This window comes from Oryza sativa, chromosome 5, assembly GCF_034140825.1.
Source record: "Oryza sativa Japonica Group chromosome 5, ASM3414082v1".
Taxonomy (NCBI): domain Eukaryota; kingdom Viridiplantae; phylum Streptophyta; class Magnoliopsida; order Poales; family Poaceae; genus Oryza; species Oryza sativa.
The window spans coordinates 29339732-29359433 of NC_089039.1; the positions used below are offsets into that span (position 1 = coordinate 29339732).

The 19702-nt window shown below is 43.2% G+C and overlaps 3 protein-coding genes across 4 annotated transcripts; 1 reads left to right on the forward strand and 2 right to left on the reverse strand.

Annotated features, from left to right (window-relative positions):
• Positions 1-844: 844 nt before the first annotated feature.
• LOC4339754 (uncharacterized) lies at positions 845-3263 on the forward strand. 2 transcript variants are annotated; one of them, XM_066310705.1, is made up of 2 exons: positions 905-2812; positions 2894-3263. In XM_066310705.1, the coding sequence occupies exons 1-2, from the start codon at positions 958-960 to the stop codon at positions 3055-3057; spliced, it is 2019 nt and encodes a 672-aa protein (XP_066166802.1). In that variant the 5' UTR covers positions 905-957; the 3' UTR covers positions 3058-3263. The 2 variants fall into 2 exon arrangements, with proteins under 2 accessions (XP_015639780.1, XP_066166802.1); XM_015784294.3 differs by having other exon boundaries at positions 845-3263.
• Positions 3215-7942, reverse strand: LOC4339755 (mitochondrial adenine nucleotide transporter ADNT1). The gene is made up of 8 exons (XM_015784295.3): positions 7585-7942; positions 6345-6393; positions 5914-6077; positions 5649-5686; positions 4442-4554; positions 4240-4353; positions 3810-4148; positions 3215-3709 (listed from the first exon to the last, which is right to left on the reverse strand). Exons 1-8 carry the CDS (start codon positions 7749-7751, stop codon positions 3626-3628), a joined length of 1068 nt encoding a protein of 355 aa, XP_015639781.1. The 5' UTR covers positions 7752-7942; the 3' UTR covers positions 3215-3625.
• Positions 7943-10487: 2545 nt separating this feature from the next.
• LOC107277509 (uncharacterized) lies at positions 10488-11898 on the reverse strand. The gene is made up of 2 exons (XM_015782794.3): positions 11656-11898; positions 10488-11574 (listed from the first exon to the last, which is right to left on the reverse strand). Exon 2 carries the CDS (start codon positions 11551-11553, stop codon positions 10669-10671), a length of 885 nt encoding a protein of 294 aa, XP_015638280.1. The 5' UTR covers positions 11554-11574; positions 11656-11898; the 3' UTR covers positions 10488-10668.
• Positions 11899-19702: the final 7804 nt, after the last annotated feature.

A 19702-nucleotide genomic window follows, 5' to 3' on the forward strand; every position in this document is an offset into this window, starting at 1 on the left:
AATACTTATTTCAAGAGAGCGTAATCTATTTTCTGGCACTCTTTATTTTATGCACTGAACAAAAAAAAAGAGAGAGTGAAATGTAATGCAAACACGCAGGTGTGTAATGTGTTACAGTTTGTGAAAAATGTGCGAAAGATAATTCATCTCCATACATTTCGTTTTGTTTAGTTTTGCGGTGCAAGAAGTAGCTGAACATTATTTTTAGTGTTTGGTTTGCTGATTTGAAGCGGTATTCGTTTATATTGTTAACGTTTCTTGATGTTTTTTAAGTTTTTGAAGAATCGATGTTTGGTTGCTAGTATGGGATTTCTGAATAATTTATAGCCATAGGCTGTGTTTAGTTCCATTCACACTTCCAAAAATTCTGTCACATCAAATGCTTGGACAATATATGGATCATTAAATGTGGATAAAAAAATCAATTGCACAGTTTACATGTAAATTACGAGACGAATCTTTTGAGCATAATTACGCCATAATTTAACAATGTGGTGCTTCAGTAAAACATTTGCTAATGACAGATTAATTAGGCTTAATATATTCATATCGCAGTTTACAGGCTTAATCTGTAATTTATTTTGTTATTAGTCTACATTTAATACTTTAAATATGTGTCTGTATACTTAAAAAAATGAAAATGAACTAAACACGGCCATACTTTATCATAACTTTAACAAGTCGATTTTTTTAGAAACTTTAACGATTAGACTTGAGCAACCTGAAAATAACTAGATTGAGATGGCTAAAATGACACATGTTTCTTTACGTACGGCAAGTTGAGACGACAAGACGATTATTATTCCTGCAATTTAAACTAAATAATTTTCGTGTGGTGTAGATGAATATAGCCATGCTTAGCTAATCCTTAATTTCTCCTTAGAGAGAAAAGCACGGCAAATTAATATCCATATCCATAGATAGATAGAAGAAGAATCGAGGAGGAGAAGGAGGAGGATGGAGCAGCTCCGGCAGGTCGGCGAGGCCATCGGCGGCGTCAACGCCCTCATGGCCTTCCACGACGACCTCCGCTGCATCAACCCTCGCCAATGCGCCCTCCTCGCCCACGCCTACGCCCTCGCCTTCCGCGCCGTCGCCGGCGAGCTCCGCGCCCGCCTCCGCTTCCACGACCGCCTCACCAAATGGAAGCCCCTCGACGATCCCCTCCGCGAGCTCCACCGCGTCGTCCGCGACGGCGAGGCCTACATCCGCCACTGCCTCCTCCTCGACCCGGCCCACTGGTGGGCGCGCGCCGCCGCCGCCACGCACGGCACGGAATGCGTCGAGCACCACCTCCACAACCTCCTTTGGTGCGTCTCCGTCGTCGTCGAGGCGGTCGAGAACGTCGGCGAGGTCACCGGCTCCGACCCCGACGAGCTCGCCCGGCGGCGGCTGGCGCTGGCCAGGGACTACGACAAGGACCTGCTCGATCCAAAGCTCTTCCGGGAGAGGCTCGGCGAGACGTTCCTCGCCACGCGTGAGCTCGCCGCCCGGATGGACATGGCGTGGAAGGAGGACAGGTGGCTGCTGTCCCAGCTTCTCGACGAGAGGAAGGGCCCGACATCGTCGCCGGAGCCGCCATTGACGCGGCAGGAGCACCGGCTCGCCGACCTCCTCGCCGCGCCGCGCGGGAAGCTGCACCCGGCGAGCGTGCTCCTGATGAGCGACTTCCACATGCGGAGGCGCCTCGGGGGGAACGGGAACCTCAAGGAGGTGCAGTGGTTGGGGGAGGCGTTCGCTGTGAAGCACGTCGTCGGCGTCGACGCCGAGGCGGCGGCCGCGGAGGTGGCGGCGCTGGCGTCGGTGTCGCCGCACCCGAACGTGGCGCACTGCCGCTACTGCTTCCACGACGAGGAGAAGAGGGAGCTGTACATGGTGATGGACCAGCTGATGAGCAAGGACCTCGGCAGCTACGTCAAGGAGGTGAACTCCGCCAAGCGCCGGGCGCCGCTCCCGCTCGTCGTCGTCGTCGACACCATGCTGCAGATCGCGTGCGGCATGGCGCACCTGCACTCCAACAAGATGTACCACGGCAACCTCAACCCATCCAACGTGATCGTCAAGCCGCGCCATGGCGACGCCTACCTGCATGTCAAGGTCGCCGGCTTCGTCTCCGGCTCCGGCACGGCGAACGCGGCCAACCCATGCATCTGGTGCGCGCCGGAGGTGGTGGGGAACGAGGCGGCGGCGACGGAGAAGGGCGACGTGTACAGCTTCGGGATGATCTGCTTCGAGCTGATCACCGGGAAGATCCCGTTCGAGGACAACCACCTGCAGGGGGAGAACATGAGCAAGAACATCCGCGCCGGCGAGCGGCCGCTGTTCCCGTTCCAGTCGCCCAAGTACCTGACCAGCCTGACGCGGCGGTGCTGGCACGGCGAGGCGGCGCAGCGGCCGCCGTTCCACTCCATCTGCCGCGTGCTCCGCTACGTGAAGCGCTTCCTGGTGATGAATAACCCGGAGCAGGCGGCGGCGGACGCGGCTGGAGCCGGGCCGGCGGTGGACTACCTGGACATGGAGGCGCAGCTGCTGAGGAGGTTCCCGGAGTGGGAGGGGAACGGTGTCGCCGACGTGCCGTTCGAGATGTACGCGTACAGGGTGATGGAGAGGGACAAGATGAGCAACGCGTGCAGGGACAGGAGCTCCGACTCCGGCAGCGACGGCAACTCGCTGTGGGGAGATGACAGCGCCAGCGGCGGGTCCAGCACGACGGCGACGGACGCGTCGGCGTCGAGCCGGCCGCTGCTTGACCGGAGCGGCAGCACGAGGTCGTCGCCGCCGCGCAAGGTGGCCATCGCCGCCGCCAAGGCAGGCAAGTGTCGCAGCGGCATTGTTACTCGTCTAAAGCCTTCCTCCAAGATTACAGCTAGCTCCATGTCCGTGACGTGTGCAGGGCCGCCGCAGAAGTCGAGGTCGATGGGCACGGTGAGGCCGCCGCCGGTCGTGGCCCGCCGAACGCCGAGGATTAAGTCCGACGGCCACCTCAATAGGGCGGCAATTCCGCCTACCCGACGGCGTAAATCCGGCGGGAACGCTTCAGACTCGGAGTTAGCTTAGCAAAATGTTGGGTAGCCTTCTTTCTCATATGATGAGAGGTTTTCACTTGTTTCAGAAATACAGTATCAAAACGTCAACAATGAAAAAAATTTCACTCTTGTAAATAATAAGCAAACGAATGGATGGATGTAATGTAATACTACAGATACTTCAGGAATGGGAAAAGGAAATGCTGGTATAAAACGCACCAACATTACTCGGTTTAAGTAGAGTATTTATCAGCAGAAACAATCTTAGACAAAGAGAAGAAAATGATGAAAATCAACTATTAGCAGCACACAGCATACTGCATGAGTTTTCAATCTCAATACACCATCACGACTGAATAGACTTTATGAGTTAGGCAAATGCTTCATGCTTTACAGCCAACTTATTAATTTTTCCCACGGGTCCAGCAACAATTAGGATCTGGAAACAGTAGTAGGATATACCAACATGGGCTGAGAGGGCCTTATGCTGAATGGGAGCCTCAGTGCTATGATCCTTCTACCTGCCCTTCCTACAAAAACAGAACTCACCACCCTACAAAAATAGCAGTTGATAATGACCAGCACTAACTCCAATTTCTTCAGTCTGATATCCTCATCTCTACTCCTAGAACTTTTTGCACAAACTCGTATGTCACGAATGCAATAGCGATAGAAGGCACCACCTGATGAAGAGGCAAGCAAAGGTCAGCATGTCATAAACAAGCACTACGATGATGATCCATTAAGGTTGCAAATATTTGAATTTTTCGTAGGAAACATTACCTTCACTGAATTGGGCACAAGACCCTTGTACAAAGCACCAACACCTTCATAGCGAACAGTTTTCCTGAATGCATCGATCATACCATTGTACTGGAGCGCCTCTTTGCCTTCTCCAGTAACAATAGATGCTGCATTATTCCAACCAACCATCTGCATTCTCCTCCTGATGACATCAAGAGGGTAAGCAACAGTCTGGCCTATGGTTCCAGCCACAGCTCCACATCCAAGCCTTGTAACTACATGCAACTCATTGTCCTTGCCAAGATCATATGGATTTGTCTGAAGCAGCCAGTCCTTCAGAGACTCGTACACAGCAAAGTTGAGGCCAACATACGGAACCTGCAAGAAGATGACAAAGATAATGTGGAAAGCACTTGTCAGCAAGGCACTAACGAGGCAAAGCTGTTAACTAATTAAAGAAGAGACCTACCACTCCGATAACAGATGGAAGCCACCCTCTGTATAGAGCACGGAAGCCTTCTTCACGGTATACTGAACCCAATGCATGAAACATACCACGGTACTGATAAGGAGACTTTTCCGTCTGCATATATGACATTTAGAGGTCAATAGACAGAATATGAAACAGAAGTAGATTGAGTTATGCTGTGTTGACGTTGTTGATACATTACCTGCACGGTAATCCTACCCCTAACCATATCCATCGGGTAAGTAGCAGACATGGCTATGATACCAGCACAAGCACCAGCTCCAAGGCGCAATAGTGGACTAAGCTGAGCATCCTCTGTACAGCATAGGAACATGTCAGTGCTGAATCCAGAATTTTCTGTTATCAACTTTATATAATACATCAACAAGAATATAAATTCTCTTGTTCAATTGAAGCAGAACATTCAAGAAATCTATTTGTACAGAAAAAGACATGAACATCAGGAACCCTTCCAGTCAAAAAAAAAACATCAGGAACTCTGCTCCCCAGCATTTAAATTGTTAATTTACATTTTTAGAACAATACTATACATAAGGAACATTGGATATTGTGTAAGCTCTAAGATCCGTCACAGGCTCGCAGCATGTCCAGCAGTGTTGCACACGTTGTCATATTACTGACAACTCTACAGCATACAAAATGATTTGGACTCAGTGTGCATATACAGTGAGCACGGACTGAGATAACGAGAACAGACACTGGAGATAACGTGCGCTCAGAGTATTGCACTACTTGCTTTGTACTACTCTTTGGAGGTGAGGTATTCAATCTTTCAAAGTTGCTAATGGATTCCAGTTTGGTAGGTGATTCAGTTACATAAGCCTGTCCTCTAATAGGGATTTAAAAAGTAAAAGGCAGACTTTGTTTTCAAGTTCAAGCGGATGACCAACAACTTTTCTTGTGTGCTTTATCGTCCTAAAGCAGGACTACAAAGGTCGCTAGCAGAAACAACAAATAATTAGCTGTACAAGGAAGACTTTGTTTCCAAGTTCAAGCTGGTGAGCAACAGCTTTTCTTGCGCTCATCACTTCATATCAGGACTAATAAGGTTTCTAGCAGAAATAACACATGATTTAGCTGTACTGGGCCATCTAGACGAATGAAGGTTTTTGACTTATTATACAAGGCCTCACAATCTTGAAAACGATCATAATATATATTGAAACTAAAAACTGAACAAGAGATGGGCAAGCTGAGTATAAAAAGTCTACAATTGTATTTTTCCTATAGATAAACGGAAAAAACCGTAGAGCAGTCATGAGACTCATTACGTAGTCAACAACCAAAGGTCTGCAATAACAACATGGTGTGTAAACACTTTCAAAATAACTAAGATGCATACACAGGAAAACTAATGTGTAGTATGGTAATAACGGAGAGAAGCATACCATTCCCTGTTTGTTGCCGATAAAGCCATAAAATTCCACTGCATAAAATAACAAAGAAGGCAAGAATACAATTACTAGTGCTTTCATGAAACAAAACCATATTAACAGTAGAGTAAAAAGGAAATGCTTCTGACCAAGATCAGGTCAAAGAAGACTCATCATGCAACAGAGAAAAGGTCTGCAAAGTGCAAAGGACAAATAGCAAGTAGGTGGCAAGAGAGCAAGCAGTAATGTAGGATGACAGTAATTGGAAACAATAACAAACCTTGATGCTTGCTCATAGCTAAAAAACTTCACGGCAGAATTTGGAACAATTCTGGCACAATTGGTACCATTGCCCTTAAAAAGTCCACGGAGACCCTCTGTTCTCCATATGTACTTAAGACCTTGAATTGTACCGTTGTACTTGATACTGTGAGGGTTTTGGACCTGCATTAGGAAAGATAACACGAATCAGGTGTTAGAACCAACTCATACAATTGCCCACACATTTCCACGCAAAGTACTTGTACAAATTTACAATATTAACAAGAACTGGACTAGGGTTTAGCACCAAGTGCAGTGTCTGTACTTCAACTATTAATACAAATGGCTATATATATGTAGTGAAAGAGGTTATGTTTCAAGCAAGCTCCGCAAAGTAGACAACAATAGCATGCCACCAGATAAGAAATGCAACAGCAATGAAAATATCACCTGAAGCAGAATCTTCATTCGTTCGAGCGGAGCAACAGCAGTACGTGATCTGTTCAACAAAAAAAGTAAATAAATATTATAAGCATAATTGTGTAGTTAGTTAGAAACGATTGGTCCAAGTAGATTGTCATTTGCTGGTCAAGCTCGACAAAATGCACCAGAATGGATAACGAGAAAAGAAAACCTGCACCAGGTAAACATTCTAGTTGATCCGTGTGTTTTGCTCAAACATAAAATAAATAATTTCTGCGTGGACTTCAGCTGACTATAACAACACCTGATAGCAACATTTTTAGCCCAAGAATAAAACAAGTTGCAATACTCTTAAACCGATCTTATATCAGATGACATAATTATGCATATAATTGATTATTGTTCAGCTTTAGATGCAAGTGCATGACATTATAAAGAACAACATACTCCATGAAACCTAAATTATTAAACCATAAAGGTGAAAACTAATTGGAGTGCGACACAAACATGTAAAGGGTCTGATGCATAAAGTGAGAAATGACTCTTATTTAGAGGAATTAGACAGCTATTAGTGAAACCAAACTGAGATATTGAAATGTCCAGGCCAGCCGCCCAGATGATTTGTCGTAAAACTATAAGATAATAACAGACAAGATAAAGGCTGAAAATTTAATAGAGCCATAGGATGAAAAAGCCAACACCACCTTGTCAGACACAATATATTGCTAGGGTGTTGGTGTACTTATCCAGATAATATATTTTGCATTGAATACAATAATTCAAGTGGAACTTGGTTAGATCACAGGCAAACCGAACCAACAAGACGGAAATTTTAATCCACCAGATGGCCAGGCTATACCATGACAACGAGTTGGACCGTAAATGCATTCGTCCACATGGCCCAGTGAACCGAATCAACTAACGAGTCAACGAAACGAGATCTGGTTACCTCGTTAGGGTTTAAGCGTGGCGAATTCATCATAAGAGTCCATAGATCACACATCTCCGGAACAGACGTTCATGCAAAAACTTATAACCGCACACACACAACATAGCCGAAACAAATCGCGACGAGGAATTAAAAAAATGGTAGGACACGAGAACCACAAATCCATCAAGGATCAAACGCGAATCTAAAGGAAACCACTGAATCTAATCCGGGAGCCGCGCAGAGAGAATTCAACACGGAGACGATGAGACGCGGGCATGGAGAAGAACAGGGGGGATAGATAGATAGATAGAGAGAGAAAGAGTGAGGGAAACTCACACTCCACCGGCGACGCCACCGGCGAAGAGAGACTTGCAGATGGAGAGCACCTGGTAACCAGGCCCCTTGACCCCCTCCCGCGCGAGCTTGGCCTCCTCCGCCAGGTTGACGATGGTGGTGACCGCGGTGTCCCCCCTGCTCTTCCCCACCACGTCCTCCGATGCCATGTCCACCCGGCCCGCACCGCACCGGATCGCCCGCTCGCCTCGCCGACGAGATCAGCCCCCGCGCCCGTCTCCTCCTCTCGGCCTCGGGTTTTTGCGGCGGCGGCGGCGGCGGCGGCGGGAGGAGGAGAGGAGGGGAGAGGTGTGCGTGCGTGCGGCGGGGAGAGGCGACTGGTTGCTAATTAACCTATTTCGTTTTTTGCTTTTGTCACAAAAATAATATATAATGATAATAATATTGCTGCGCGCACGCGGGGAACAGCTGGTCCATCACTGGCTGCGGGTGGGCCCGAGGAGGGAGTGGGACCCACATGGCGGTGACTCAGTACACTGTGGCGCTGTAGGTTTAGGGGCGCCGCCGGGGGGTTGCGATCTCGCCGTCCGTGCTTATCTCCCTCCGCCCCCCGCTGCCTCGGGATGGACGAACGGGGCCCACCTGTCATTGACACAGAGAGAGAGAGAGAGAGAGGAGGGGAGAGGCTTAACGGAAACCTAGATCCGTCGCGACGGAGTGCCCGTGTTCCCCCTCTCTCTCCGGGCCTCTCCCTGCTTTAATTTATCTTTATCGTGGAGATATAGATTTTGTTGTTAGTTAATAAAATCTGAGAAGAATGATTTCTTCGGATTTAAATAACGTTGAATTTAAACAAATTTCTTCTGCTAATTAGTGTTCATCTCGTTGATAAGGCCATATAGTCACCAAAAAAAAATCTCTACTTTGTGAGACATGTGTAATTGCGAGCATGAAAATGACTCCAGTGCACACCTGTCTCCTGGGCTGGGCATACATATTTCATTTCATTATTTTGTTTAGTTTTTGTTCCTTTTTCTCCCAGCATCGATGGTATAATTCTTTGCACCATATAATATTCCATCATTTCCTTGGTGCCAAGAAGAAGAAAAAAAAGACATTGCTTGGTTCCTAATTAAGGGAGTTCGGTGCTCACAATCGATCGATCGGTTGGTGAATGACTGAATATCATTTGGTAATGTCGGTACGGTATGTAACACTGACTGCACTTCATATATGGTCTTAATTTCGAAGTGGATCCTGCATCACACATTTTATGCGGAAATATGTGTGGATGCCAAAATGAACGGTCTAATCATTTACTTATCGGATCGTGTATTTCCATGGCCAAGTTTAATTCTTTGCTGACTTTGAGAAAAAGAAAAGAAAAAAGTTGATAGAATGTGACAGACGTAGACTAATATTTGGCCTTTCCTGCTCAACTTGGGCCAAAATTCTCGTTTTATGGCTGTAGCAATTCGAGGACCACGCATCAGTGCGCAAAGGCATTTGGCGACTGATCCATGGATGATACGCATACTGCAAGTATGTAACAGCGATCACAAATGGTTTTGCGTTGCGTTTTTGTGGATGGGATAAAATAAAACGTCGTGGACAACATACATAGATGGACGCGCGGCAAAATTCAGGGGAAGGAGATCAACGCCTCTGCAATTTGCAGTCACATAATTTTCATTTCAGTCGCCATATCAATAAACTAGTGGACAAGAATATCTGAATATGTACTCGAATGTATACGTTGTCCATTCATCTATAGTGCAAGCTGTTTTAGATTTGTTCTTTGGTCAGATTCATTTGTTTAATTAAGTTTGTAGAAAAACCATAGCAAAATCTGTAACATCAAATTGATCTCACTAAACCCACTGCTGAATATATATATATATATATATATATATATATATATATATATATATATATATATATATATATATATATATATATATATATATATATATATATATATATATATATATATATATATATATATATATATATATATATATATATATATATATATATATATATATATATATATATATATATATATATATAGCATGTTTGTTTTGTGTTCAAAATGCAACCATACTTGGTTAAATGAACAAGTTTAATTCAGGGTAAAATGAAACACTTACAGGATATAAAGTTGAGGGAACAGGATAATGAAGTATGTGATGCAAGAATCCAAAGGTGGTGTGATCGGCAGGTAGCCATCGCATGGCAATGTGGCGGCCGGAGATCGAAAGGGCGAGACACCGTCGTTGTCTCTCCGTTTTTCTCCACAAACTCTGGGATAAGGCCGGGGAGGAGACCAAAATCACACACCCCCATGACACCATGTATACAATGGTATCGGGGACGGACGAAAAGAAAAATAGGACTGAACAAATTAGATAAAGTTTTAACTTTCTTTGTAAATATATGACAAAAAAATTAAGAGGTTTCCCTCAATTCCAACATTGGTATTGGAACTAGATGTTGGTTCTATGGTTTGGGTCCGCTCAGTAGAGCACCCACCACCCGTGTCGAGCGAATTTATTTTCCATGTGATTTTACTATCCTTAAAAATATACCATACTTTATAATGTAAAATTTAATATCTCCGGATACTAATTACCTCGATGTATTTTTTCAAGACTATAAATTTCTTAAATTATAGTCATACATACGGATGAGACACAATGGTCATGACAATGCGTGAAGCCTGTTGATGACTTCAATATATCTCAGCACCACGTGCAATCTCTGGGTTTGCGTAGATATAACTTGCACTTGGTGTACATGGGTGGTGTGAGTTTGTGCGTAAGTTCAGATACTACTAAGTTCTCAAAAAAAAAAAGTTCAGATACTACTACAGCGTATATACGTGAAGAGTTGAGAAAAGAAAAAACAGGTGTTCAAGCCCCATCGATCCATGACAGATCCGCCACTAGGAATAAGTTCACTTTAGGTATCGTCCAGTCTAATTTTTATCTCTGCAGCACAAAACCAACTTACAAAACCGTGCAAAGAAGCTCCCTCAGCGGTATAGTCGCTGGTTTTGGCTGACGTGGCGCCTACGTGGCGCTCCTTTGACTAGGTTTTCGTCCAACGTGGGCATTGACGTGGCGCTTACGTGGCAATTTGATCCAAAAAATAATAAAACCCGTGGGACCCACATGTCAGGTTTACACAAATAATAAAAAGTGGTGGGGCCCACACGTCATCCTCACTACCCTCATCTCTCTCTCCCACTTCTCTCTCTCCAGCCGGCGGAGCGGGGTGGGCGGCGGCCGGAGCAGCGGCAGAGCAGAGGGCGGAGGCGAGGGGCGAAGCGGGGCGGGCAGCGGCGGGTCGGTGGCCGGAGCGGCGGCGTGTTGTGGCCCACAACTTGTGGGCGGAGCGGCTGGTCGGCAGCCGGTAGAGAAGAGGACCGGCGGCGCGTCGTGGCCGGAGCAGAGGGACGGAGCGGCCGGCCGGCGGGGGAGAAGTCGCGGAGGTGGACGGAGGGGCGCGGGGCGCTGACCGGCTGGAGGAGAGGAGCTTCCCGCGGCCCGTAGCTGCTCCGCCCTCAGCTCCGGCCGTGGCCCACCACTCGTTCCACGCGTTCTCCCGGTGGTCGTTCACCTGCCCCTGCACGCCGCGCAGCGGGCTCCGCCGGTCCAGCACTGCGTTTTTCGCCAGCCGGTTGAACATCCTCGCCACCGCCTTGTCGCTGCCCAGCCCATTTGACACCACGCCGCCGCTGAGCAGCCGCACGTCGTCGCCGGGCCGGAAGCTGATGTCGCGGAGGCTCCGCGTTGGGCTGCGGCTGAAGTGGACGCCCGCCTGCTCCAGCTCCGTCACCGACGGGACGAACTCGTCCTCCCGCTGCCTCTTGCGGCCGGTGCTCGGCGGAGGTGGTGGCGGCGTCCCATGGAGGAGGCTTCGGTGGCAGACGTCGATCGGGTGTAGCGCCAGGGCGTCGCCGGTGATCAGCGGTGGGTCTCGCGTCATCGACACGAATCGGAGAACCATGTCGTTGATGACATTATCCGTCTGTCCATCACACGGATCAAATCAAATCGGTTCTTGGATGATTCTTGATTTCTTGATTGATTGATCGATTCCGCGATGTACCTAACGCTTTGTGCGGGCCGCGAACGACGGCGACGAGGCGCCGTCCTACTCGTAGCCCGCTCCGGCCACTGCCCAACCTGCTCCGCCGGCCGGCCGCTGCGCCCCGCTCGTAGCCCGCTCCAGCCGCTGCTCAACCTCCTCCTATCGGCTTCGCGCGTCGCCGCCCGCTCGGCTCCGCCGGCCGCCGCCGCTCCGCACTCCTGCCGGCTTCGCCCGCCGTCGTCTCCCCTGTCCGCCTTGCTCTGGCGAGTTGGCATGTGTTTAGAGAGAGGATAGAGATAAGAGATGAGGCCAATTGTGACATGTGGGCCCATGTGGGCACCACCAATTTTTTATTATCTATGTGTAACTAACATGTGGGTCTCACGGGTTTTATTATTTTTTTCAGATCGGATTGCCATGTAATGCCACGTCAATGCCACATTGGATGAAGACCTAGTCAAATGAGCGCCACGTCAGCTAAAACTATGGACTATACTGCCGAGGGACCTTGTTTGTATGGTTTTGTAAGTTTGGGGATACGTTGTATCCGGTTTTGTATAGCAGAGACGAAATTGGACTGAGCGACAAATAGAGGGACCTGAAGTGAACTTATTCCCCGCCACTACGGTACAAGCCCACAAGTCAGCTAGACAGAGTGATGGGCCGATATGCACGTGCTTTGCTTACCTTTCGGCCCATATATTATGTTCTCTGGGCCTGTAGAGCAAACGATCAAGCCCACGATTAAGGAAAGTAGCACATGGATGGGCCCGGCCTGCTATATGCGAATGTGGTCGTCGTGGGCCAGCCTATCCTATGTGTCCACTACTAACTACTAGCAATGGATTCCAGATGGGCTTTCTCTGATGAACTAGGCTTTTTTAGCTCATACAGATATCCCGCGTAACTATTCTCTCTCTTTTTATATTTTTTCTTTCCCATGAGAATAACAATAATAATAAAAAACGATTGCTTTCATTCAATTGACTATTGACTAGACCACTCACTATATATGCACCACATGAACAAGCATAATAGTCGTACAAGACCACTGGCTCACTATGCAATAAGTTTAGGGCTTAATTGTTTTGGGGGAAAAACAAAGTATCTGAATTTATAAGGATTACTTCTTTCCTGCAAGGTGAGGAGTATAGAGAAAACATAATTTTTTTTCATCCATTCATTTTTTTTTGAAAAAAAAATCTAATAAATTAATGTGCGCAAACATTTATATTCCTTTAGTTTTTCTATTTCTATAGATTCAAATTCGTCCGAATCAAATAAGCCCTTACTATTTAGTCCACCGTTCCATAAAAAACCTACATAGTACTCGATGTGACGCATCTTAGAACTGTGAATCTGGATAAACATCTGTCCATATTCGTTGCACTATAATTTATCACATTCAGTATTAGATTTATTTTTTCTAGACGGAGAGGGATTACACACCAAGTAATTAACCAATGGAAGGAACGAACACGCATACTTAATTTGACTTTGAAACCAGCTACTAGTACGTGTACTGGCCTATATATAAGGTTGGAAATGTACATATGTTGGCCGTGCGAGCGCGTGGACAAGTCGATGGATCGGTCGGAAACCTAAATTAACACACGTGCAATGCGAAAATGACCCATATCCCCAGCTGACCAGCAAGCAAGCTAGGCAGCAAACAAAACTACTACTCCATGGAGAGGGATGCAACAATGTCCCGGTTCGTGCAGGCACGGATGCAACTATGCGACAACGACTTACTTCCCAGTCTCCAAGGGCCTTTTGTTCTCCACGAACCGATCCACTGTAAGCTGCACCATGCATTGCATGATGAAATCAAAACAGTCAAAAGCAATATTTTCTTTTCGCGAGGAGTCAAAAGCAATATTATTTGCAAGCATGTAACGTTGATATATTTTTCATAAACTTCGTCAAACTTAATGAAGTTTGACAAAAAAAAATGTTAAAGCATCTTATAAAAAAGAGTGACACGACAATTTTAATTTGCTACTCAAATTAAAGAGATACTTATTTTACAAATTATATAAGGCTATGTTTATTTGTGGAGCAATTTTACAGACCTTAAGGAGCTACCATGAGATAAAAAATTTAGTATAAATATAGCCTTATATAATTACTAAAATAAGTATGTACATACGTAAGTAAGTACGTATATACACGTATCCACCCGCGACAAAGACAGATCCATTTGTGATTTCCGCAGATAGCCTAGCCTATATCATCCTCCTTCCCCCTCGAGGACCAAGCATACCATGGGCGGGCCTTTTAGTGGTCTGCCTGTGAGATGAGAGGTTATATATATGTGAAAACCGTTTATAGTGGTATTCATCGAATCAAACAGTACTGTGCTACAATATTCACCGATGACGAGTTGACGACCGATCCATTCATCCAATCCGGCCAAATCGATCGACATTACTACGTACATACAACTTATGGTCAACAACATCTGCATGGACTCTTAATACACATTACCCGGACAGTCCAGATAGCTACTGTACAGGTACTGTATGCATTGCATCAGCGCCGTACGCACAAGTACCATACGAACGTCGTGCTCCTATAGTCCCTAGCCGTCGCTCACTATATATACAAATTAAAGTCGTTCCTCGTCTTAGCTTTGAATAATTCAAAAACCAAAAGATCAAAACCAAGGGCTACAAAACCACTTTTAATTTTACCAACAAATTCATCCCCCGTGTGTTATGCGTGTTTCGCGGCGCAGACTAGTTTTTGGATTATTGTTACCAGGTTTTTCGTATGGTCAACCTCTGAAAACATCGTGTTAGTTACTATAGCAAGTTCTAAAAAAAAAGTTACTATAGCAGTTTTCGTTCTAGTCCGTATGCCTCGTATATGAGCATGTTCCTAGCTAGGTTTGTCCTGATCGATCGAATTGAAATGGATTAATTATTGGTCATATTAGATATCAATCTGAGGCTAGTGTCGTTTTCTACCTCTAGAAAAGACATGATGAGAGGGAAGGGGCAGCTTAAGAAAAATTCCACTAATTAATGGTGGAGTGGCGTCTTGCTCAGAGATCGTGTTGACGAAAAAATCGAACACACTGGCCTGGGAGATCTATTTAGCTCCTGTGCAGGTCCAAAGGTTGATGAGATGCGGACGTGCCAGTCTGTTTGATCTTGCAACTGACAAGATATGTAAATAGTAGATCAAAACAGTCGATCGGCTGACAAGCCGATGGAGCAATCTCAGCCGATATCGATAATAGCCGATGCCAATACCAGCCGATAGCGATAGGGTTTTGATAAATCGGCTATATGTCCAATGTAGATGATGATATAAAAGGCAATCGGCTGATGATAATATAATATTGCAATATAATCCAGTATAAACCAATCGGCTAGCAATGATATGATAAATAAGCATCGATTCGAGGTTTAAAGCACACATCGGCTGGAGGTCCGATGTCATGAAATCCACGAGATTAGATTAAACGGTGAAACCTTTGTTGTCATCGGCTAAATCCAACTTATATGTATATGCAATCCTTATGAGCCGATGCAACGTCCAGATAACTCACCAGCTGAAACCCCGATGATACCCTTATTGGCAATCAAGAAGCAGGCTAGAGATTATGGTTCTAAGCACGACTTAGTAGATCAAACTTAACTGATGCAGCACTAAGTATGAAAAGAAACATAATATCTAGACAATCAAGCCGTTGACTGAGTTTTCAGGGTGGTAGATGTCTAAGCTAATCTAATCTAGCAACACGATTTAGCCGATACCGGCAGAAACCCTAAAACGAGAAGCAGCCAATAGAGCTAAATTGATATGCTAAGACTAGATTAACAGAGACATATGATAAATAGGTAGGCAAATATATCATCCAAAGCAGAGCAATCCAAGAGGTCGAATGTATTGATGCAGCCTTGAATGACGCCGACGTAAACGATACAATTGCCTGGGCCGGCGGAACATTGGACTTACCCCTTAGCCGGAGATCGAACACCGATGCAGCCCCGCGTCAGGTGACAAGTCCCGCCGGACGATAAAATAAAGTAGAAAAGGTAAAAGGTGGCGATGCGCCGAATTGTATTGATCGTGGAGATAGATTACATAGACCCCGGGTGTACATATTTATACCCATGGGTTAATACAAGTCCTTGTCGGACAAGAAAGAAACTTTCCTAAAGATAAAAGAAAAAGATAAAGTCCTTATAGGACACTAAACACACTTTCCTAGAGATAAAAGGAAACTAACAAACTATTCCTAATTAATAAATAACTTGCCATGCCGCATTCTCTTTGAACTCGGTCTCTTCTGGATAAGCTTCCTTTAGTAGATCAATTTCCTTAACCGAATATAGCAAGAATCCGACAACCGACGACTTGACAACTCTCATCGGCTAATCTCAGGACTTCCAAGCCGATGCTGACTCTAAGACAATGACTACTCCGGGCTTACCAAATTTCACTGTTAACACTAGCCCACCACCTTATGAAGCTAGCCGTAAAATCCATGATGTTTCTCCTCCCGACGGACCTATATATTGTACAACAACAATTATAGTCATGTTATCGAGATGCATGCCATTTTATCAGCGCCTCAGTCCTACCTATCCTAGCTAGCTCAGCTCGTTTGTTTATAAGCAACACTTGTGCAATTTGAAGTAACCAAACAAAGACATACTACTACTATAGTCGTAGCTAGAGTTCAGTATTAATGTACAGTGTGGCGTGAACGGAATCATTATATATCCTTTGTGCTTAATTAGCAGCTACTACTTCTAGATAGTAGTACTAAGTACCGACATGTGATTCTTATGCATCGCATATGACCTGATCAAGGCTAGACGACTTACTAATAAATTTCAAGCCTCCAACAGAGACTATATGCATATTTAAATAGCTGATGGTCAGTAATTAAACATGCACGACACATCGATCGTACTACGCTCTAGCTCGTGTTTAATTGTCTGTCGATCGATCGATCTGATGTCTCGATGCAATGGCTTGGCTTACCGGCCGAATAAAACAAACAATCAATTAGCTGTGGCAGTTAATCTTTTCGTCTTTGCAAGGACAGACATGGAGGCAGAAGCTGCTGGAGTAGTACACTGCTGCATCGAGGTTTCAGAAACAGTGGTGTAACTGTAACGTACGTTCAGGCATCAATTTCTGACAAAATATGCATCAATTTCTGACCAAATTGTGTCCGATCTTACATTTCGTTACCGAGTGAATGCATGGTTCTGACACAGCACTGTGTAATTCTACTACTACTACTACTGTATAGTACCAGTACATGGACGACTCTGAAGGACTAAGATTACGAGGGCAAGAGCAATGCAAGACACTCATTTAGCTGGTGTTTGGATCAAGGACTTAACTTTAGTTTCTGTATTTAGACACTAATTTAGAATATTAAATATAGACTACTTACAAAACTAATTACATAAATGAAAGCTAATTTGCGAGACAATTTTTTTAAGCCTAATTAATCTATAATTAGAGAATGTTTACTGTTGCATCACATAGGCTAGTTATGAATTAATTAGACTCAATAGATTTGTCTCGCGAATTAGTCCAAGATTATGGATGGGTTTTATTAATAGTCTACATTTAATATTTATAATTAATTTTCAAACATCTGATGTGATAGGGACTTAAAAGTTTTAGTCCCATTTAAACAGGCTCTTAATAGGCCTCAGTTATCAACTAAGCTCAAGGCCCTGACAGACTACAAGCTCCACAGTGTAGGCTGCATCAAGTAGGGTCTATCGTTACCTAGCACACGTACGGATTCGGTGAGACCAACAACGGTACGAGGGCACGATCGATGATGCGATGGCGCAAGGTCCACACATCTTAATCCCATCTGAAGAACGCGTGACCCTGCTGAGGCACGCTCTTCCTCCTAAGGGACTCGAACACGGAGGACAATAGTCGAGCTTGTGCATCAGGACAAAATGTCATATCCTCGCAGGGGCGGAGGTAGACTATGAGAGAGGATGCCTAGGAACCCGGTTAAGAAAAATTTTTAGTTATAACTCATTGATTTTTACCATATGTGCACCTCCTCAATACAAACTTAGGCACACGCATTAGCTTAAACTTGATCTAAAGTAGAGTAAATTAAGCAAGAGGCACCCTTCTCCATTTCGTTATAGCTCCGCCCTCGCATCCTCGCATAGTGAAGGGCCTGAGTAGCAACCAGTGAGAATATAGAGAAGCTGATTTTCATAGTTTTTAGTTTATTTTCTGGATAATGCAGCTATAATTTCTCATAATCAAATTTTTTGATTATGGGATAAGCTATATCTACCAGAAACGTCTCTCCATACATACTCTAAAAACAAGCTAAATGACTATCTCTATACAATTCATCTGATATTATCCCTATCCTAAATTAACACTTTATATATGAACTAGCATGGTGGCCCGCGCAGATTGCACGGCTAGCATCATTATATTTTTCGTCATATAATAACATATTTTTTTTTGAATGTATTATTCAAATATATTAAAATGACAACATATTTTAATTTTTTTACTACCTTTAGAAAACTACTAATGTATAATATTCATATTGTATTTTATATACGTGTTAGTTATTAATTATTTCTAAAATCAAATTTTAGTTATTTGTAAATTATATTCCTATATGGACACTAGGCTCTTCTTCCTATATTATTTATTTTTAATTCTGAATTTTTATTATTTCTAATTGTATTTCTATGTGGACTCTAAACTCGTCTTTCAATATTCTTTAATTTTTAATTTCGAATTTAAGTTACTTCTAAATTGTATTCTTATATTGACTTTAGACTCTTCTTCCCATGTTTTTCTAATTTTGAATTTTAGTTACTTCTAAACTTTACTTTTAATTTTATTATGTTTATTCCGAATTTTAGTTAGTTTTAAATTCTCATATGGACTCTATACTCTAATTATAATATTCCTTATTTTTAATTCCGAATTTCTATTATTTCTTAATTGTATTTCTATATGGACTCTATACTCTACTTCTAATATTCCTTATTTTTAATTCCGAATTTCTATTGTTTCTCAATTGTATTTCTATATGTACTCTATTCTCCTCTTTCAATATTCCTTATTTTTTAATTCCGAATTTCAACTATTTCTAAATTGTATTTCTATATGGACTCTATTTTTCTTTTTCTCTGATTAATATGGGAATTTCTAGGCCGTGAGAGTGAACGTGGACGCTCCTTTTTCTATTCCTTTAATAATATAATAGATTTAGACATAGGTATATCCATATTCATATATAAAAGTAAACTTAATTTAGAATGGATGGAGTACTATATGTCATCAGTATAAATAAATACAACTAGCATGGTGGCCCGCGCAGATTGCGCGACTAGCATTATTATATTTTCTCTCATATAATAGCATATATGTTTTCTCATTATATTATTCAAATATATTAAAATGACAACATAATTTTAAATTTTGCAATAACTTTACAAAACTACTAATGTGTAATATTCATATTGTATTTTATATACGCGTTAGTTATTAATTATTTTTAATATCAAATTTTAGTTATTTGTAAATTATATATATTCCTATATGGACTCTAGACTCGTCTTTTAATATTTCTTTTTTTAATTCCAAATTTTTTGTAAATTGTATTTCTATATAGACTATATGCTCTTCTTCCAATATTATTTATTTTTATTTCTGAATTTTTATTATTTCTAATTGTATTTCTATGTGGACTCTAAACTCATCTTTCAATATTCTTTAATTTTTAATTTCGAATTTCAGTTACTTCTAAATTGTATCCCTATATTGACTTTAAACTCTTCTTCCCATGTTTTTCTTTATTTTGAATTTTAGTTATTTGTAAATTGTATTTTTATACGGACTCTAAACTCTAATTTTAATTTTATTATGTTTATTCCAAATTTTAGTTAGTTTTAAATTCCTATATATACTCCATACTCTACTTCTAATATTCCTTATTTTTAATTCCGAATTTCAGTTATTTCCTAATTGTATTTCTATATGGACTCTATACTCTACTTCTAATATTCCTTATTTTTAATTCCGAATT